At 36.1% G+C, this 19,499-nt stretch overlaps 3 protein-coding genes across 3 annotated transcripts; 2 read left to right on the top strand and 1 right to left on the bottom strand.

Moving 5' to 3' along the window:
- The first annotated feature begins 10,759 nt into the window (after positions 1 to 10,759).
- On the top strand, positions 10,760 to 12,254 carry LOC143573900 (protein CHUP1, chloroplastic-like). The gene is made up of 3 exons (XM_077058667.1): positions 10,760 to 10,886; positions 10,976 to 11,043; positions 11,602 to 12,254. Exons 1-3 carry the CDS (start codon positions 10,760 to 10,762, stop codon positions 12,211 to 12,213), a joined length of 807 nt encoding a protein of 268 aa, XP_076914782.1. The 3' UTR covers positions 12,214 to 12,254.
- Positions 12,255 to 12,592: 338 nt separating this feature from the next.
- Positions 12,593 to 13,288, top strand: LOC143573899 (uncharacterized). Its single transcript, XM_077058666.1, has one exon. It carries the CDS (start codon positions 12,593 to 12,595, stop codon positions 13,286 to 13,288), a length of 696 nt encoding a protein of 231 aa, XP_076914781.1.
- Positions 13,289 to 14,309: 1,021 nt separating this feature from the next.
- Positions 14,310 to 17,299, bottom strand: LOC143573889 (GDSL esterase/lipase APG-like). Its single transcript, XM_077058659.1, has 5 exons — positions 17,007 to 17,299; positions 16,108 to 16,238; positions 15,500 to 15,730; positions 14,830 to 15,085; positions 14,310 to 14,671 (listed from the first exon to the last, which is right to left on the bottom strand). The coding sequence occupies exons 1-5, from the start codon at positions 17,260 to 17,262 to the stop codon at positions 14,475 to 14,477; spliced, it is 1,071 nt and encodes a 356-aa protein (XP_076914774.1). The 5' UTR covers positions 17,263 to 17,299; the 3' UTR covers positions 14,310 to 14,474.
- Positions 17,300 to 19,499: the final 2,200 nt, after the last annotated feature.

Raw genomic sequence — 19,499 nt, 5'->3', positions numbered from 1 at the left:
TAGTCGATACACATTCGGAAAGTCCCGTCCTTCTTTCGGACAAACAAGACAGGGGCTCCCCATGGCGATGAGCTAGATCGGATAAAACCCTTATCCAACAAATCTTGCAACTGCGTGGACAGTTCCTGAAGCTCCGCCGGTGCGAGCCGATACGGGGCTCGGGCTATGGGTGCTGCACCGGGTGTCAACTCGATTTGAAATTCGACTTGACGAATAGGAGGGAGTCCAGGCGAATCCTCCGGGAAAACTTCCGGAAAATCTCGCACAACCGGTATATCTTCGATTCGCTTCTCATCCGCGGGTTTCTCAGTAATATGAGCCAAAATTGCCGTATGACCATTTCGTAGATACTTTTGTGCCTTCATAAGGGTAATGACGCTGGTGGTCATGCCGCTTCTCTCGCCTCGGACCGAAATGTTCTCACCGGAAGGGGTGGTAATATGGACTATCTTATCGTGGCATATAATCTCCGCTCGGTTCTCGGATAACCAGTCCATGCCGACGACGACATCGAAACTACTAAGCGTAAAAGGAATAAGGTCGATGTCAAAGACATGACCTGACAGTTTTAACTTACATCCCGCAAGTACATGAGTCGTTACTATAGTTTTACCGTTAGCTAGTTCAACAGGAAACTTAGCGTCTAACGGGGTTGGAGTTAGGTCTAAGAGTTGGCTAAAGGCTTTCGACACAAAACTCCTATTAGCTCTAGTATCAAACCACACAGAAGCAAAACAATCGTTTACAGGGAACTTAACAGGTTCCTTACCGTGTAAGGAATGATTTTTATTAACCAAGACATGTTTTTATGGTATTAAACAAGTTTAAACAAGTTCAAAAGCTACTTATTGCGGGCTTGACCTGACCCAATCACAAAAGCTCTTCCTTTCCCATTGTTTCCACCACCACTGCCATTTCCATTACCTCCATTGTTGTTATTCTGTTTCAGCTTAGGGCAGTCTTTCTTAAAATGTCCCTCTTGACCACATTCATAACATCCCTTAGTCGTCGCAGGTGGTTTAGGAGCATCCTTTGCCGCAAGGTTTCCTCTACATTCCTTTGCTTGGTGACCCCTCTTTCCGCATTTTAGACACTTGACTCGGTCACACGGGCCAGCATGATGATAGTTGCACTTGTTGCACTTCGGGTGCTTCCCAGCATAGCCGTTCGAACCCTGCCCGCTACCGTTGTTATTGTTGTTGTGACCTTGATTGTTGAAGCTCCGGGTGAAATCGGGCTTTCGGTAGTGTTGCTGCTGTGGGGGGTTCGAGAATGAGGATCTGGTGTTGTCGAACTTTCTCTTTCCGCTGCTCGGGTTGCTGTTGTTGTTGCTGTCAGTACTCGGGTTGTCACGGGCTTTAGTGGTTGAACCCCTAGGTGGTAACGCACCTTGGGTCACAGCTTGATCCGTCAGTTTGTGAGCTAAACGGATCGCTTGTTGGATCGTGGCTGGCCTGGAAGACGTCACCATGCCCTGAATCTGCGGTGCTAATCCATCAATGTACATTTCTATTCTCTTGCTCGGCGGATCCACCATCCGCGGACACATCACAGCCAACCCGTGCGAACGAGTAGTGTAGGCTTCGATTTCCGAACCCACCATCTTCAACGACCAAAATTCTGACTCCAACTTCGACATCTCCTCTCTCGGACAGTACTCCTCTCGCATCATGTTCTTGAACTCCTCCCAGTTCATCGCGTTAGCCAGTTCCAATCCAAGAATTTGCACATCTGCACATCGTCTGGGGACACCTCTGAGTGTGCCTCTGGCTCAGCCGGTTCTTCCTCCGGTTCCTCTTCGGGTTCCTCCTCGGGATCTTCCTCAGGTTCCTCCTCAGGCTCCTCTTCGGGATCTGCCTCAGGCTCGGCCTCAGGCTCTGCCTCAGGTTCGGCTGCGTTCTGAGCAATTTGCATTTGTAAGACATCGCAACGCTCTCGAGCTATCTCGGTTCGGGTCCTTGCTTCTTGGAGTTGCTCTTGCAAGTCTATCATCTCGGCTTGCATCTTCATCATAACCTTCGTTTGCTGATCACTAGCCTCTCGCATTTCCTTCATTGCCGCTGCCATGCGGGAAATCTCCTCCTTAGTCTCGGTTTCGTCTTTTAACATTCTGGAAACGTTCTCCCTCGTATAGCGCATGTAACCCACGTCACGCTCCAAGTATGAGACAACAGCTGCGAGAACTCTCTCTACAGGTTCGGTTATGGGTGGTAGGGTGTTGGGATAAGCAGGGTGGTTCGGGTGAGGTAACGGGGGAACTTGTTCGCGATAGACCATACGTCTGATCATGTTAGGGTACCAATCCCAGCTAACGTCGTTTTCGTATATGCCTCCGGATAGGCGGTACCTCTTCGGTGCGGGAGCTTCGAGTTCCGGGACTACTCGGGGTGGCGATGCGGTGGGTAACTGCGGTTCCTTCCCGTGAGCATGCGTCATCGGATCAGATGATGATGATGATGGCGGCGTCGACATTCCTTCAGGTAAGCCGTGTATGCGCGCGTATGAGTGAAAGAGGTAAAGAAATAAGATTTCAAGACTACACAAACCTATGCAGTGCGTATCATTATAACTAATGGGTCTTCGCGGTTATAGTCTAGTATGCATGCAGCTTCTAGTTCGCTATAACCAATGGCTCTGATACCAATCTGTCACACCCTCAAAATCCACTAACGGAGTTTTACCGTCAGAGAGTGTGACTGGCAGGATCGGAATTATTAGTTATAATCAAACCAAAGAAAAACGTTTAAATGTAAATAAGTGCGGAAGCGTAAACCATATAAATAAAGATGATTCAAACAATGCATGTTCCTAGACCGCGCGCCCGCCTCGGCTACCTGAGAATAACATACTAAAAGTGTCAACACAAGGTTGGTGAGTTCACAAATTAAATAAGATAAATCGTTTAGCGTTTTGCGTAACCTCGTTACGGCGTTTCAGTGTTGCGTAACCCCGTTACGACGTTTAAGTGTTGCGTAACCACGTTACGGCGTTTAAGTGTTGCGTAACCACGTTACGGCGTTTAAGTGTTGCGTAACCACGTTACGGCGTTTAAGTGTTGCGTAACCACGTTACGGCGTTTAAGTGTTGCGTAACCACGTTACGGCGTTTAAGTGTTTTGCATTACCAGATAGTGTTACGTCAAACTATATATCGATAGGTAGCTAATCTATACAACAAGTATCGCTAAGTGGTTCGCGACCGAAGCTGACTGTTTATCAAGTGCCCGTCACCAGGTCAATCCAGACCATGGTAAGTGTTAGCCAAAATTACACCCACTCAACCTCCAGTTGAGCTTAGCGTCGGGTGGGGTTTGTCAAACCCAGTAGTACTACTCAACAGTGACTCGCTATTCCAAATATTAACCGGTCCGATGTGTGGGACTTCAAATGTTACGTTTGCCGCTTAGCCTTTACAAGTGATATATAATTTATAACAAAATCTTAAATATGCGTTTATCTCAGAAAGTACGTTTATCGGAGTATGTTATCTCCCCCAAGTGAAAAACGGTTGAAAACAGTTCAAAGAGCGGGGTAAGTGAAACTCACTGTTTGCGAAGAATTTCCCAAATTAGATCACCAAGTGATGCGCGTCGTAGAACTCTCTCTAGCGTTCTAAATTAACAAAGAGATTTTCTAAGTGTCGGAACGTTTAACGAGTCTCTAGACTCGGCACATAATACCTATGCACATAACATGTGTCGTGTTTCGTTTTGTGGATCGTGTGTGACTTAAACAAGTACACTTGTGATACAATACGTGTGTGAGCAATTACTTTCGTGTCATGTATAAACAATGTACATCACTAGCAAATACTCCCCGTAAGGGCAATTTAGTCAAAATACGACAATTAATTAGCAATTACTCCCCACAAGGGCATCTTGGTCAATTTATGACAATCAATTAACAACTATCATATTTCATGCAATTTCACAACAATCAGCAGCTAATTTCATCGAGACAGAATTTCTACTTGAAAGATTGTACTATTTCACCGATCATAACATCTCAATTAATTCACCAAAAATCATCACTGAAGCATACATGTCTTAGGTTTCCAGAACATATTTTATTTTATTTTTATTCCACATAGATTTCTCATAATGATCAAAACACTACAGCAAACTCATATCAGTCAGATTCATGCGCAACAGAATGTTATTTGTAATTCCCGTTAAACGAAAACTCCAATAAATGCAAGACCACTTGGGTTAGGTTCCTAACTCAATAAGTCAACTTCCAGAAGTGGAACCAACCCAATTGGCCTCGTAGATTATGAGATATAACATTTACAAAACAACCTAACAGCAGGTCTAACAATTCAGCTTTGCACCACGTTTTTGTAAAATCATAAAAGTTAACTTTCACACGTCCAAAAATTACAAATTTATATTCTTTAGAAACTAGACTCAACCTAGTTTATTGTAATATCAATTATCTCAATCAAATTCCACTTTAACATCCCGTTACAGTCATTCAAACATCAACAACACAATCTGTCCAGAAACTGTTTGCATCCAAACTCAACAATTTAACAATCTATGAACTATCATGCATTCACATAACACTCTAGACTCCATAAACAATATCCATGCATATCAATTACACCCAATAAAACTAACAATTAAACATAGAGGATGCATAGAATAGTTGTTTATACCTTCCTAGCACCTTAATCTTCAATCAAACTTGAAAGATCTTGAGTGTGTGTGTGTGTATATTGATCGATCACAAGGAGAGGGGAGAGGGGATGGCTGGCTGATTTGGGGTTAGGGAAAAGGGATGGGAGTTAGGGTTTAGGTTTATCATGTATTTATAGACTAATATGTTACACCTTGGCCCCTCAACTCCTAAGTATTACTTTTTCTAGAACATTCTATCATAACTTGCACCTTAAGTTAACATTAAGTATTTCCTTTTTCTAGAACATTCTATCATAACTTGCACATTAAATTAACATGACAATAATATTATCACATAACACATAATCCTAACACATAATTATCACATCATTAGTGTTTTAGTGTGTTTCATTTATTCATCAACCGTTTGCGTTTCGGTGCAAATCCCGAAAGACTACTACACATGTAGTAAGTGTTAAGCGTCATTTAAACCCTAGTTTAAATGTAATGAAGTTTGCGTTATAGATTCAATAAATCTAAAGTTTGAATTGACGGAGTTGCGTTAACGGAGTTAACCTGAAATTGACGATTGTCACAACGACAGTGTGCCACACCAAGTGCTTTGGGAGTGCCTGGAGGGTAGAGGGGTCTTGAGGAAATATATAGATATAATTATGGATATGTATACCAGTAGTGCTACAAGTGTCCGTGCGGCCGTGGGGGATACTTATTTCTTCCCCGTGGAGGTAGGCCTTCACCAAGGGTCAACGTTGAGTCCGTTCATTTGGCTGTAGTCTTGGATGAGTTGCCAAATTCGATTCAGGAGACACTCCCGTGGTACATGATGTTTGTAGACGATATTGTGTTAGTTAATGAGAGAAAATAAGATCTAAACATGAGGCTAGAGGAGTGGTGAACAACCTTAGAGACAAAAGGTTTAAGTATTAGTCGCTTTAAGACGGAGTACCTCCATTGTGATTTTGGTGGGGTAAATGACAATGAGGATGTCCAGATCACCATTGAAGGGCAAGTGGTTCCGTATATAACGAAGTTCAAGTATCTAGGATCATTTGTTCAGAGCGATGTGAAATTATACAGTGATGTGACCCATCGAGTTCAGGTAGGATGGTGTAGATCGAGAGCATCCACGGGTATATTGTGCGACAAGAGATTCCCAACTAAACTGAAGGGAACATTTTATAGGGTCGCAGTTAGACCTGCAATGTTATATGGAACAGATTGTTGGGCCATCAAGAAGGCACAAGTGCAGAAGATGGATGTAGCAGAGATGAGAATGTTACGCTAGATGTGTGCGCATACAAGGTTAGACCGAATAAGAAACAATGTGTTTTGGGAGAGATTAGGGGTAGCTACCATATTCGACAAGATAAGAGAGTGGAGATTGATATGGTTTGAACATGTGAAGAGAAGACAGACAGCGAACATGTGAAGAGAAGACAGACGGAGAATCATGTTAGAGGGGTAGAGGCCGACCTAAATTAACTTGGGATGTGAGGATTAGGCATGATTTGCTAGAACTAAATCTCTCCGAGGACATAGTTGAGGATATGAATTCTTGGAGACGTAAAATTAAAGTTAAGGATTTTTATGGAGAAATGAATACCTTAGGGGCTTTTTTTACCTTATTTTTGGCCACACACCATTATTTTATATTCTTTTAATATATTATGTATTTATTTATTTATGTATTAGTATTATTATTATTATTACGTGTTATTATTAATTATATTATTGTTGAACTTTGATTTTCTCTTATATTTCCTCGTACATATGTTTTTTTTTTTAAATGAGGGTCTCTTTAGAAGCCATCTCTCTATCCAATTGAATAGAGGTACGGTGTGCCTACATCTCATCCTCCCCAGACCCTACTTATAGATTTGCTATTAGTGAGATTACACTGGTTATGATTGATTGATGACACTTAAATCACATATATTAAAAGTGTTATCATAATATCAACAAATGGCCTCAGATCTATTTTTGTAGCAAAGTGTGGTCACAATTTGGTACTCAAGAGCTGATAAGCCCACTTATAGATTTGCTATTAGTGAGATTACACTGGTTATGATTGATTGATGACACTTAAATCACATATATTAAAAGTGTTATCATAATATCAACAAATGGCCTCAAATCTATTTTTGTAGCAAAGTGTGGTCACAATTTGGTACTCAAGAGCTGATAAACCCACGTTTTATAAAAGTATTGTGTTTTGTTGCTTTGTGAAGTGTCTTGTTGTGTTTTTTTTTTTTTTAAGAAAGGACTATGTTCTTTTTCTTTTATCATAAGGTTGGAAAAGGTTTGGATAAAATGTCCCTTATCGTATACAACGTACGAGGGATTTTAGACTATTGATTTTATTTAAAACAAGCACGTGGTCATATATTTGCAGATACATAACCTAGATCTTTTAGGTATGAGAGGTTTTTTGCTTTATTGAATGACATATGCTGTTAAAAAAAATCACGCGCAATTGTTGATTTTTTTCTAGTTTCCTTCCGTTTTTGGACGTGGAAAAAACTTTTATTATGCAAACATTGTTTTTTTTTTAAATAAAACTACACCATAAAATCAGACATTTAATTCCCTTTAATTAATTCGAGCATCATTTTTCTATACTTTAAAAAACAATTCAACTTTTATTAAAAAAAAACACGGACATTTCATGCGTACCGTGCGTAATAATGTTCATGTGTAATTATAAAAATAAAGTTGTATAGTTATCATATAAGTTGCGTAATTATTTTTATAAGTTTTGTAGGTACAAACATAGGTTTTGTAATTATAATATAAGTCGAGCTATTATTAGTATATGTAGCATGATTATTTATATAAGTGCATAAATATGTTTTTTCTGTAATTATTAATCTAGGTTGCGTAGTTCTTACGTAGGTAGCATGATTATGTAGTTTTTTTGTGAATATAAGTTGCATTACAATGTGTGTTTCTTTAAATGAAATCAATGGTTTGTGGACCTCCGTATGCTTCTTATAATAATAATTAGTCTTTGTACAATAACTTAACCATATAAATCGGTTAAAACCATGAACTCTCATTTAAAACTGAAAACCTTTACCAAGTAAGCTAGTCGTATATGTGTAACATCCTAAAATTTATAATGTTGAATAAAGAAAGTTACGTTTAGTGATTTCGCGTTATTAATTAATTAATATCGAGTAAAGAACGGATCATGGACTTAGATTAATCGAGATGGGTTAAATGAGAATGGGCCTTAGGTCCATGGGCTTTAAGGGATATAAATATCCCCTAAACCAACCTTAAACCCTAAACCATCATTCATTTCCATCTTATTCTCTAACACACTCCAAAACACACACACACACCGCCATATACGGCCGGCGGCCGAGGGAGAGAAACGAGTAAGATCCGAGAGAGAGTAAACGATTAGTTGTGATTAAACAAGTTAAACGAGATTCAAACGAGCACAAAAGGTATGTTCTTGACCTTTAAAGTTTATGTTTTATTGAATGTCCTTAAGCTTAAAGATCCAAGCTTTATAGTTTATACGGGATATATATACGAACGAAATGGTTAGGGAACGTTAGTGGGTGATGTCGAACCATAACAAGAGTATTAAAATCGCCAAAATGCATGATAAAAACCAAACCCGTAGCGAACTGGGCAACTTCGCCTTCGAAACGGTAACTTCGCCTTCAAAGCTTAACTTCGCCTTCAAGGCTTAACTTCGCCTAAGGCCAAGTTCGCCTAATTGGTAACTTCGCCTAAGGCGCCTAATTGATAACTTCGCCTACGGCCAAGTTCGCCTAACTGGTAACTTCGCCTAAGGCCAAGTTCGCCTAATTGATAACTTCGCCTACGGCCAAGTTCGCCTAACTGGTAACTTCGCCTACGGCCAAGTTCGCCTAACTGATAACTTCGCCTAAAGCTAAGTTCGCTTAAGGTTTAACTTCGCCTAAGGCCAAGTTCGCCTAACTGATAACTTCGCCTAAAGCTAAGTTCGCTTAAGGTTTAACTTCGCCTAAAGTTAAGTTCGCTTAGAAAATAAATTAAAAACCTAATAGAAAATGTGTTAAGACAGTTAATGTAAATAAAATTTTTCCAAGCTGACCTGGCAGCTCGACCCCAGCCAGGGGCTCTGCCCCTTGGACCCTGCTAGGGGCTGCCGCCCCTAGACCCCGCTGCCAGGGGCGCTGCCCCCGGACCCCCGTTCGTTGTGGGTACTAGTTAAGACTAGAAAGATGATATGAGAAGTGATAGTTAATTGATACGTATACTTGTTATACAGTCAGCCGTGCACAACTGAAGAAAGGGATTACGATTAACGGTGAACGTAACCGTGTTCATGTGAGTTTCTAGCCCCATTTATGTGTTATGTTTTCGGGGCTGTGTGCATACTCGATATGTTTGTTAATACGCTTATCCTAAGAGATAAGTGTATGCCTTAGGTGAATGATGTGATATGTATGAATGATTGCTTGATGGTACGTGAACGATCTTCGGATATTGCATGTACTGTCAGGTTGTAACGCTAAGTATAAGGTAAGTATGATATGAATGCTTATGTGTATGAATGTGATAAAGTTAATAAAAGCAGGAAAGGATGGATGTACGGTAACGATGAGGGAATCGAACCCTACTAATATTCGAGAACTAGGGAACCGAACCCTACTAATATTCGAGGAAAGAGGGAACCGAGCCCTAATAATACTCGAGGAAAGAGGGTACCGAGCCCTAATAATACTCGAGGAAGGAGGGTACCGAGCCCTAATAATACTCGAGGAATGTAGGGCGTAATGCTCTTTATAACGTAAGATATGAAAGTAAGTTAATACAAAAGAAAGTATGAAAGTATGAATGAAAGAATATAAGTTTATGTGTATTGCATAGTGTATGATTAACTAGAACTCACTCAGCGTAGCTGACTTTTAGTATGCACGCAGGTGAGTAGGATGAGGCAGCTCGCTTGAGGAGACACGTGGCACTGAATAAGAGGCTGGCATCGGAAGACTCAAGACGTTTAAGTTTAATGTTTCGTTTATTTTGAAAGACAAAATGATGTTTTAAGACAAGACGTGTTTTGTTATGAAATGTTTTATGAAAGCTTTTATATTCCGCGAACGTTTTAATTAACTCTGATATTTAGAACTGCGTTTATGAGTAAATCCAACATGAAAGTAGGGTTACCGGTAACGGGGCCTTACAATATGGGTGACTTAGATTTATTACCAAAATACCAATCTAGCTTGTTTTCTTGCTTTTCTTTTGGTTTGTCAAAATTTGTTTAAAACTTACCAAAAACTTAAAATCTAACAAAGAACATTTGATATTATAAAATATTATTCAATCATTAGTTACCTAATATTTAGACATATAATCATTTTTCATATATAAAAGTGGGGTCGGGTTCAAACACATAGTTTTTTAAAACTAGAAATTAGTCGTAGAAAGGGCATAAAACGGGCTCAGATTGAACTCAAACTAAACGTATTGAACCGTCTTGTCAAACTCTATGATATAAGATTTTAAGTTTTCGCTTTACAATTTCTATCTTGTAGAATTTAAAATCATTGTTTAAAACATTGTATTTTTGTTTATTTTTTTCATTGTGTCTTTTTTTCCCCTTAAAATTGTGTTTTTTTTTTTTGAAATTATTTTATTTTACACATTATGTTATATTTTACAACTTATACCCTTTCTAGTTCTAGGAGATTATGTATGATAATGTATGATAATTTAAAATCCCTGTAAAAACTAATGATTCAATTTAAAAGACATTTTATTCACCAGACATATGAAACATGTTCTAGGCGTGTGATTCTTTCAACTCATAATAATTTTCTAAAAATACAACCATTATTGATCTAATAAAATACAATAATTTATTAATGAAGATAATGTTTAATCCTAATTCACCTGTAAACCATTGTCTCTTTATAAGTATTCCCCAATTTTGTTCCCAAATTAACATCATATATATACATTAAGGGTTTTGCTAATTCATTATTTTTCTCAAACGGGACATGTTTATAATTTGATTTTAGGATGAATCGAAAGCCGGTACGACGATCAAGAACGTGACAACAATTGCATGCTCCCATTAATGGTGAAATTTCTTTAGGGGTTGCATTCATCAAACAAATGGGGAACGAAAATATAGATATAGCCCCGGGAATATGGAAATTCGGGGCGGCTTTAGCATTGTCTCTTGGTGGTGTTCTTTATTCATTGATCATACACAAAAGATCGAAAGCTTCTCGAACCCCATGTGATTATCGTAAACATTCGGGTTATGTTGTTTGTTTTCCTACAAAAATTTATTTGTTCATAACTTTCTAATGAAGAATGTTTGTTCAGATTACAAAAGGCATGCGAATTCAAAGAGCAATCATCTCCATTTTGATCCTCAGGCATCAGATAAACATGTAAGAACCTGTTTATATATACCAATTTTGTTCTTTTATCATCTTTATATTTAAGATTTTTTAGTCTATAATAGTTATATAAATAATGGAAAATGGGTCAGTTATTGTGTATTATATATGAGGCTGGTTCTATGCGGAACAAAGTTGTTTGTCACTTGTGAAAAACAAATAACAAAATAAATTATTTATCTCTTTAATCTTAAAGACAACAAAAAGTATAAGGAAAAGATTGAAATACAAATTTTATTCATCTCACTTAAATATAAAAAAAATATAATTTATGAACCAGTTTAATTTTCTATGTATATAACCAACAGATGTGTAAGTCATCTGTAGGTTATCTAATCTAAATATGTGTATATATATATTAAGTTATAAACATTTAAAAGTTAAATTAAATATATAAACATATTAATCTAATGATTTTTTATATACATAACATACACATAGTATGTAAAATGAAAACATCAACATTTAATAACAAGATTAAATGATTAAGATTTACTGTTTTTGTTCTTGCAATAATTTAGTGAAAGTCTTGGTTTTCTGGTACTGTAGGAGGAAAACAACACCGAATCTCGACAACCAAATATAGAATCTCCCAAAGGGTATTCACGAGCAGAAAAGGATACTCATGAGCAAGAGATCAAGAACCTAAGAAACACGGTCAGAATCCTAAAAGAAAGAGAGAGTAACTTAGAGATCGAGTTACTCGAATACTATGGTTTGAAAGAGCAAGAAACTGCGGTCATGGAGCTTCAAAACCGTCTAAAATTGAATAAAATGGAAGCTAAATTTTTTTCTCTAAAAATAGAGTCTTTACAATCTGATATTAGAAGATTTGAGGAACAAATGGCTGACTACAAGAAAGTTGTAGCGGATCTTGAAGCTGCACGAGCCAAAATAAAGACGTTGAAAAAGAAGATTAAATCAGAAGCCGAACAGAATGAAAAACAAAGTTTGGATTTCCAACAACGATTTGAAAAAATGCAGGAAGATGAACAAAAGATTGTGTCGGAAGTTGAAGAGTTGAGAAAAACTAACCATAATTTGCAAGCGGAAAACACGGATTTAGCTCATAGATTAGATTGTGTTCAAAATCTAGCTACATCAATGTTAGAAGATGGTGAGGTAAGCGGATCAATCCGATTTCTTTTACTTTATTTCTAACAAATTTTTAACTGTTTATTTCTCTGGGGATGATAAATAAACCCAATCCTGACGGGTAATGAGTCAAGTATGGGACCCATCACCCATATATGAGATTGGTTTTAAAATTTTCACGAATAAGATATTAACTGATACCTTACTGGTCATCAAAAATATGCATATCCGTTTACCCAAATCATATTGTGAACATTTTTTTATTAATGTTTTTTTATTCATCCTTTGGTAATAGAATACTTTACCAATTCACTAATTCTTAGTTTATATTTCTAATTTTATTGTATACTACATCTATATGAAAATTAAAATAGTAAAAAGTGTATTTAGAAATCCTAAAGAGTAACATTTCTCAATTCTCATGCCTTGTTGATTGAATCAGCAGATGGAAAAGGTCAAAGAAGAAAACGAAAATTTGAAGAAACAAAACGAAGATTTATCAAAAGAAAACGAACGATTGCAAGCAGACAGATGTACAGATGTGGAAGAACTCGTTTATCTTCGATGGATTAACGCATGCTTACGATACGAACTTAGGCATTATCAACCAGGACCTGGTAAAACCGCAGCTAGGGACCTTAGTAAAAAACTAAGCCCAAAATCCCAAGAGAAAGCAAAACAACTAATCCTCGAATATGCGGATAAAGAAGGTGGCATAGACTCCGAACAATGGTCAGTTTCTCAAGCCTCTATTATCACGGATTCAGGAGAGTTTAACGAATCTTTCATCGACAATCAGTTACATCACAGAAACGATAACGATACGTTCTTTGGTACGCTAATGCGAGTGATAAGAGGAAAAGATAGCCATAATAATGAGAATATTATTCCATGCAGTCCTTCTGAGAATCTAAGATTAAAATTACCATTAGGGGAGTCAAAAAAATTAACTCACAGCCATAGTGAATCAAACTTTTATAAATATCTTGAGTCAGCCGGCTACAATGGCGGTGGTCGTCGTCGTCGTTCGAATTCATCAGGTGGACATAAATCCGAGTTAGCGAAATATGCAGAAGCTTTGAAAGATTCTCGTCCCAAATCAAAGTCTCACAGAAGCTCCCCTTCAGGTTGTTTCTTTTAATTGTTTTCTTTTTTACAGAAAGCAAATGTATATGTATGATTATTATTTGTATCATACTAAATTAATTAGTAATCTTAAATACATAACAAATTAACAATTCAAAGTATTAAAAAAAAATAAGCCCAAATAAATCATTTGTATCATAATGATTATAAGATATAGCGGATCACGGACTGAGGTAAGCATTTACATCATCATCATTATCGTACTTAGTAAATCCCACCAATAGCAAAACTATGGTAGAGTCTGAGTAGGGTAAGATGTAGACAGTCTTACCTCTACCCCATAAGAATAGAGTGGCTGCTTCCGGTAAGACCCCCAACACGATAGTAGTTTTGCATCAAGCTTTGAACATAAGGCACATAACACTCAACCATCGGGAGACCCCGATTGGTGCATGTATACCATTGTTTTTCGGCTATCAACGCCACCACATGATGCCTGATTAACCTTCCGCCACTTTTAACGATATTTTCACGAGATTAGTAAAATAACGTCAAAATTAGTGCAATTTCACTTTTGCCTACCCGAGGGTTCACACATATAACATTATATGCGTGCACCGCAAGCAGGGTACTTTCAACCTGTTTTATTATCACGTTTAAAGTTGCGTAATTGTTTTTTTTTATCACATTTAAAACAAAAGTTAGAGGTACTTTCAACCCGTTTTATTTAAAACTCTTTTTATAGTAATATGATATTTGAAGTTCTTTTATTTAAATTAATATGAAAGAAGATGTAGCAAATGAAGCAAGTTCTTATGATTGTGATGTTGGTAGTTTTGTTTTAGTAGATAAGTAGTGTCCTAGTAACTCAGAGTTAGATGTGTAGATCAGTCTCGGTTTAGTTGTTTATTTCGATGAATATACAAACACATACGTGTAAATACGAATGTTGGATCTAATTCGGATATATGGTCTTGTAAATGAGTTGCAATAGATGAACAATAATTGTAGAAATAAGTATTGCTTTGAATCAAACAAATGTTAGATTATTCAAATATTTAATACACTCTTGTAAATAAGTTGTAATTGATGAACAATAACTGTAGAAATCTGAAACAAGTCTTTTACATGTGATATAAATACACAAGCAGAAAAACAGTAGTGGATGTAACAGAAACACAATTAACAGTGTACATGAATTATACAAAGTTTAATAAAAGAGTGCAGTAGTAATTATTTAATCAACTGATGAGTGAAATGCCTTGGAGGATTAAAGCATCAGCAAGAACTTGGTTAGCAGCTTCAGATGGATGAACACTGTCCCAAAACACAAACTGAGTCGCGTTGCTACATGTACCTATCGATTTCGGATTGCATAAAAACACGGTTGTTTCCACCCTTCCTGTTCCACAACACCCTCTTGTAGCCTCCACAAAACCTTAAGGAAATAAACACAAAACAATCATTAGTTGGCTAAAAAGATTCAAACAAACAGACACCAACTATTAAATGCAGGCTAAAAGGGTTCAAAACCATTACATTCTTGTCAAAAAATAAAAAAATTTTGATTAAAAAATTTCGGTCAAATTATATTACCATGAGAAGCAGGATCTTTAACGAGGTCGTAGAGCGGTTGAAATATGTCAAAGATAACAATTTTGAGACCGGGGAGTTGTTTCCCGAGTTGGGTTGCTGCTGCATTCACCTTCTTGTTGAAGGCTTGAGCATCCGTGTTGAAACGGGCTACACATCCCTTTTCATGGGCCCCAAACAATGTTCTAACCGCAGGCAAGCACCCCAATGGTGGGAGCGATGTCACTCCGATTCTCCTTGCTCCTAACCCATACAAATCCTGTGGTTTGTTTGTAAAACAGTTATCAAATTAATTGATGCATTTACACATTGGCTAAGGAACTTGAACCCGACTGGTAAACCCGAAACGCAAAACATCCAAGATAGGTATTTGGATTTGGGACTAGTGTAAAAAAAAATCATTAATATGAAATGAGAGTATGGTAGTAGCTGATACCCGACCCAATTACCTGAAACATGCATAACCGTCTACCCAAACAATACTTGTAAACATTTTCTCTTTATTTTTATATATGTTTTGGTGTAATAAATAATCTACTTTTTTTTTAACAATATTTAAATGATCTACTGGTTAACTTTTTTTTCCTGAACGGTAAAATTTTAATCATTGTCATATGTGGGACCTGAAGCCAAGACTTAAACAGCTCCAAAACATAAAGGATAACAATATTACCTTAACAAAGCTTGAAAAGATTCCGACAAGGTACGATCCATACTGGTCCGCAGTGTATAGCTTGTTAATAAAGGGATTAACATAATAATTCTGAACGAAATCGCTGTTGCCCGCGCTAATCAAGTACAAAGCATCTTTAATTATGGAGGCTGATTTACTTCCTGCCACCTGTGCTAGTTTTCCTTGATACTCTTTGTAGTATGCCAGTTGTTGTGATAATGGAATTGCATGCTGCAAATTCACATAATTAACCTTTAGTTTATCATTATAAAAGTTACTTACATTACACTAACGAGTAAGGTCGTCTAGGAGGGGATACAAGGCTCAGCCGCCGTCTAAAGCATGTTGCCCAAAATTTTTAAATAAATTTATGTATATGTATATATATTAAAATAGTAAGAGATTGGGATGTTTTTTTTAATTATAATTAGCTTAAGCCTAAATTTTATAACTATAAATATAAATATAAGACGAGTTCACAATAAAGAAATTTTAACAAAATAATAGTTATATATAATAATATAGGGCCCATTTTATTTTACTCATATGAGACATCCGAAATCTCAGAAATGGCCCCGGCAACAAGATGTTATGGTTTGATGTTTTACGCTTGCAATGGCGGTTTTGTCATCGTAACCAGCTCCGGCAGACGCAAAATTAGCTCCGATCAGAAGCTTCTTTCCGGTAGCCTCCGAGCTGAGATACGCCGGTGGGTATGTGCTAAATCCCAGGGTATCAGCTGCAGTAAAGGAGCAAAGATTAATTAGATTTGTTGGTAGTTTTTAAGTTTATATAATATGTTTAAATTCTTAAAGAAAGTAGTTTGAAATAATTAATATTTTACAAAGACTACTAAAAGAAACCTATATCAATTAAAAAGTCACATAAAAAATAAAATTCTACATCCCAGCTAGCTAGGGATGGCAAACGAGTTCGAATCTGACAGGAAAACCTCAATTTCAAAATATTCGAGAATATTTGGTATGGGATCGGGTAAGGTATTTAATTTAGAGATTTTGAAAGAATGGGATGTTTATGATATCAAATGTCGTCCATCCCGAGTACATAAGACGTACATATACGCGTTTATCTGAACCATACCTACAAATGTTTTGGTTTTATTTTGTTTTGCCTTGTTAATCTATTAGTTTACTAATTTTTAAATTTTCTATAACAAAATTATGCAAAAATTAAATCAGTGACCTATTAATTAACTAAATTTTTAACTTTGGATAATAAAATTATAAAAAGTTAAATCATCAAGAATAGTATTTTGAAATCTCAACTTGTAAGTTTTAATAAACTAATGTCTATATTCAATTTCTATAACCAGCAGATATTGAGCCGAGTATGTAATTTCCGTTCAAAACCCGTATCATTGTCATCCCTAATCCAAACACTCAATAATGATATTCAACCTCTAAAAATCAGTTGTTTAAATAAATTTTAAAAAAATAAAATAATAATAATAATAATAATAATAATAATAATTTTCTAGTAAAGTTACCAGTGATATCAGTAGCTAGTTTGCCATTGCAAAATCTCCCAGTAGGTTGATGGTTCACAAAGTCACGTCCATAGGGCGGATAATTAGCTTTAAAAATAGTGGGAAGGTAATCATTGTTACCGACATCAACCGCGGAGTCACCAAACGCAATAATAGCTGGGACAACCGACGAGGAGTCTTGGGCTTCACCAACAGCGACAACAATAGCAACCACTGCTACAACGAGCCACCACATGGGTCTAGAATCCATGAACATGTTAAGTTAGGTTTGGAAATTGGAAGAAGTGTGTGAGTGTGAAGATAGACAGCAGTACGTGTTTATAAAGATGTTGCATTTAATGTAGGTCGTCAATGTTGGTACAAGATCAATAAAAGCAGTTAAAAGAGATATAGATGGGTGTTCGTTATTCAATATGCATTGATCATGGTTTTGGTTCGACATATGTGCATGACAAAAGCTAGTAGTTTTGAGCGTGGGCTTGTGTGGTTACCACTAAAAGGTGTTACATTTTACTTATTCACGTTATTAATATTAAATGGAAATGTACCACTAGAAGGTACACGTTTGATGTCTACTTATTTATCTTGATTTAAATGCACAATTTCAAGATTTTTTTATTTATCTTTTTTAGTGTTCTAGAGTATGTGTTTATGTTGTAAAATGTGTGTGCATATTTGTTCTTAATGTTTAAGTAGCAATGTGAATTTGAAAACCTGAAAATCATGTGGGTTTCGGGTTGAACATGTTTAGCTAATTAAACGGGTCGGTTTGGGCAACCATGTGGGTTTACGGGTTTAACCTGTTTATTTATTAATATATTTTTAAAATGTGTTTTAAGTAGTAAATTAAATTGGCTGAGTATCTTACGTCAAAATTTTAAACTAAAAAAAAAATAAAATGATATTTTGTAATTAAAATGTAAGTGTTTTATGTTAATTTGTTTTCTTTGTTCTAAAATGTAAATCTCAAGTTTTGATATGTTAAAACAATAATTAAATAAGAAATTTGTAGGGTCAGACATGTCGTCTTCGATACAACCAGCAAATATTCGAGTCATGTTTGGGTTCCTTGTGACTTTCGTGATTTTAAGATTCGGGTTGGATTCGCCAACATACGAACACGGCTCGTTTATGTTCATGATGTTGTACATGAAACATATGACGAGTATTCAATTATTTAACAAGAATCATATTTATATTGTTTTCTAAAGTTTTCAAAGTATCTTATTAGGATTTTGTGATCTAGCCTTTAGTATATTTGGATATCAATTTAATTTGTTAGGATTTTATGAATCTAACCTTTAGTATATTTGGACATCAATTTAATGAAACTTTGCACTTGGGGTATTGGTACACTTGGCTATACAGAAACTATGCTTTTATGTGTATGTACTTAGTTTATTTCCTTTTGGGAACGATATAGTAGATCAAAACAATATAAAGTTAAATTCACTTTCACATATAATCATTTAGGACGAAATTGTGATTATATATATTTAGATTTTTTTGATATAAATAGTAATTGATTCTCGAATGTTAGAATGTTGTTTGCTTCCAACCGGTCATCGATCAAATAAATGTTCACCGAACTACTATGTATGCTCGAATCTACTATTCCATTTTATATACATCATAAGTGATAAGTATCATAGTACTATATCTTGCAAGTTTTATAATTCGTAAAATTATGGATATCTGAATCACGTAAATATCATTTTTAGACCAAAATAGTGTATTTGAAATTCAATTGGAAAATTACAAAAAAACGATGAACATGTTTTTCTGTTATGCGAAAAAAGTATTAGAAGATAATACTTGAGGAATTATCACAACGTTTAAGTTGAAACAACATAACTCTTCATGAAAAAAGATGTATGCCGGCTATTAGTGGTTAAAGTCGTAGGTAACAATTGGTAGTTAATGCTTATGACCGGTTTATCAATAATAAATTATCATCTAACTTGTTGATGACCATATTGATGTTGATCTAATTAAGTTACTACTAATCAGCTATGCTAATGATTAACATCATATATACAACTTTTCATCTAACATGAAAACTTCTAGGGGCATGCCCCTTCGAACCGCACCAAGAAGGCAATGCCTTCTCAAAACCCCAATGTTTATCAATATATATTAGGATTTTTTTTTTGTAGCTTTATAACAAAAATCATTTAACTAAGACGACTTAACAAAACCAATATCACAATCACGTTGTATTTCATAAAATATATTGTAACATTAACGGAGAAGATGCTAGATATATTTTGACTAACCCATTCAAAAATTTTTATACAAATGATAGGTTTTATTTAATCTTGTGAAATACTAACACCAAAATATGAGGAAATAATACATGAAAATGGTTTAAATTATGGTACAATTTAAGGCGTTTTATGTATGCATATGCATTTGTTTAAATCAAAAAATAAAATGGGTTTAGGGAGTGAAGTGGTTGGGGGATGAATGAATGCGGCATCCATGTGATCGTAT

The sequence above is a fragment of the Bidens hawaiensis genome, unplaced genomic scaffold, assembly GCF_021521415.1.
Source record: "Bidens hawaiensis isolate Kalapana, Puna unplaced genomic scaffold, B.hawaiensis_p1.1 tig00026670_1, whole genome shotgun sequence".
Taxonomy (NCBI): domain Eukaryota; kingdom Viridiplantae; phylum Streptophyta; class Magnoliopsida; order Asterales; family Asteraceae; genus Bidens; species Bidens hawaiensis.
Note: the sequence above shows the minus strand (reverse complement) of the source record. Positions and strands in the feature narration are given on the sequence as shown.

Coding starts and splice junctions, on each gene's coding strand:
- LOC143573889 (XM_077058659.1), bottom strand. CDS start 17,262: ATGTTCATGGATTCTAGACCCATGTGGTGGCTCGTTGTAGCAGTGGTT. Junction 16,239..17,006: donor ACTAGCTACTGATATCACTG/GTAACTTTACTA, acceptor CCTTTACTGCAG/CTGATACCCTGGGATTTAGC. Junction 15,086..15,499: donor TCTTTTCAAGCTTTGTTAAG/GTAATATTGTTA, acceptor AACAAACCACAG/GATTTGTATGGGTTAGGAGC.
- LOC143573899 (XM_077058666.1), top strand. CDS start 12,593: ATGGAAAAGGTCAAAGAAGAAAACGAAAATTTGAAGAAACAAAACGAA.
- LOC143573900 (XM_077058667.1), top strand. CDS start 10,760: ATGGGGAACGAAAATATAGATATAGCCCCGGGAATATGGAAATTCGGG. Junction 10,887..10,975: donor GAAAGCTTCTCGAACCCCAT/GTGATTATCGTA, acceptor ATGTTTGTTCAG/ATTACAAAAGGCATGCGAAT. Junction 11,044..11,601: donor CTCAGGCATCAGATAAACAT/GTAAGAACCTGT, acceptor CTGGTACTGTAG/GAGGAAAACAACACCGAATC.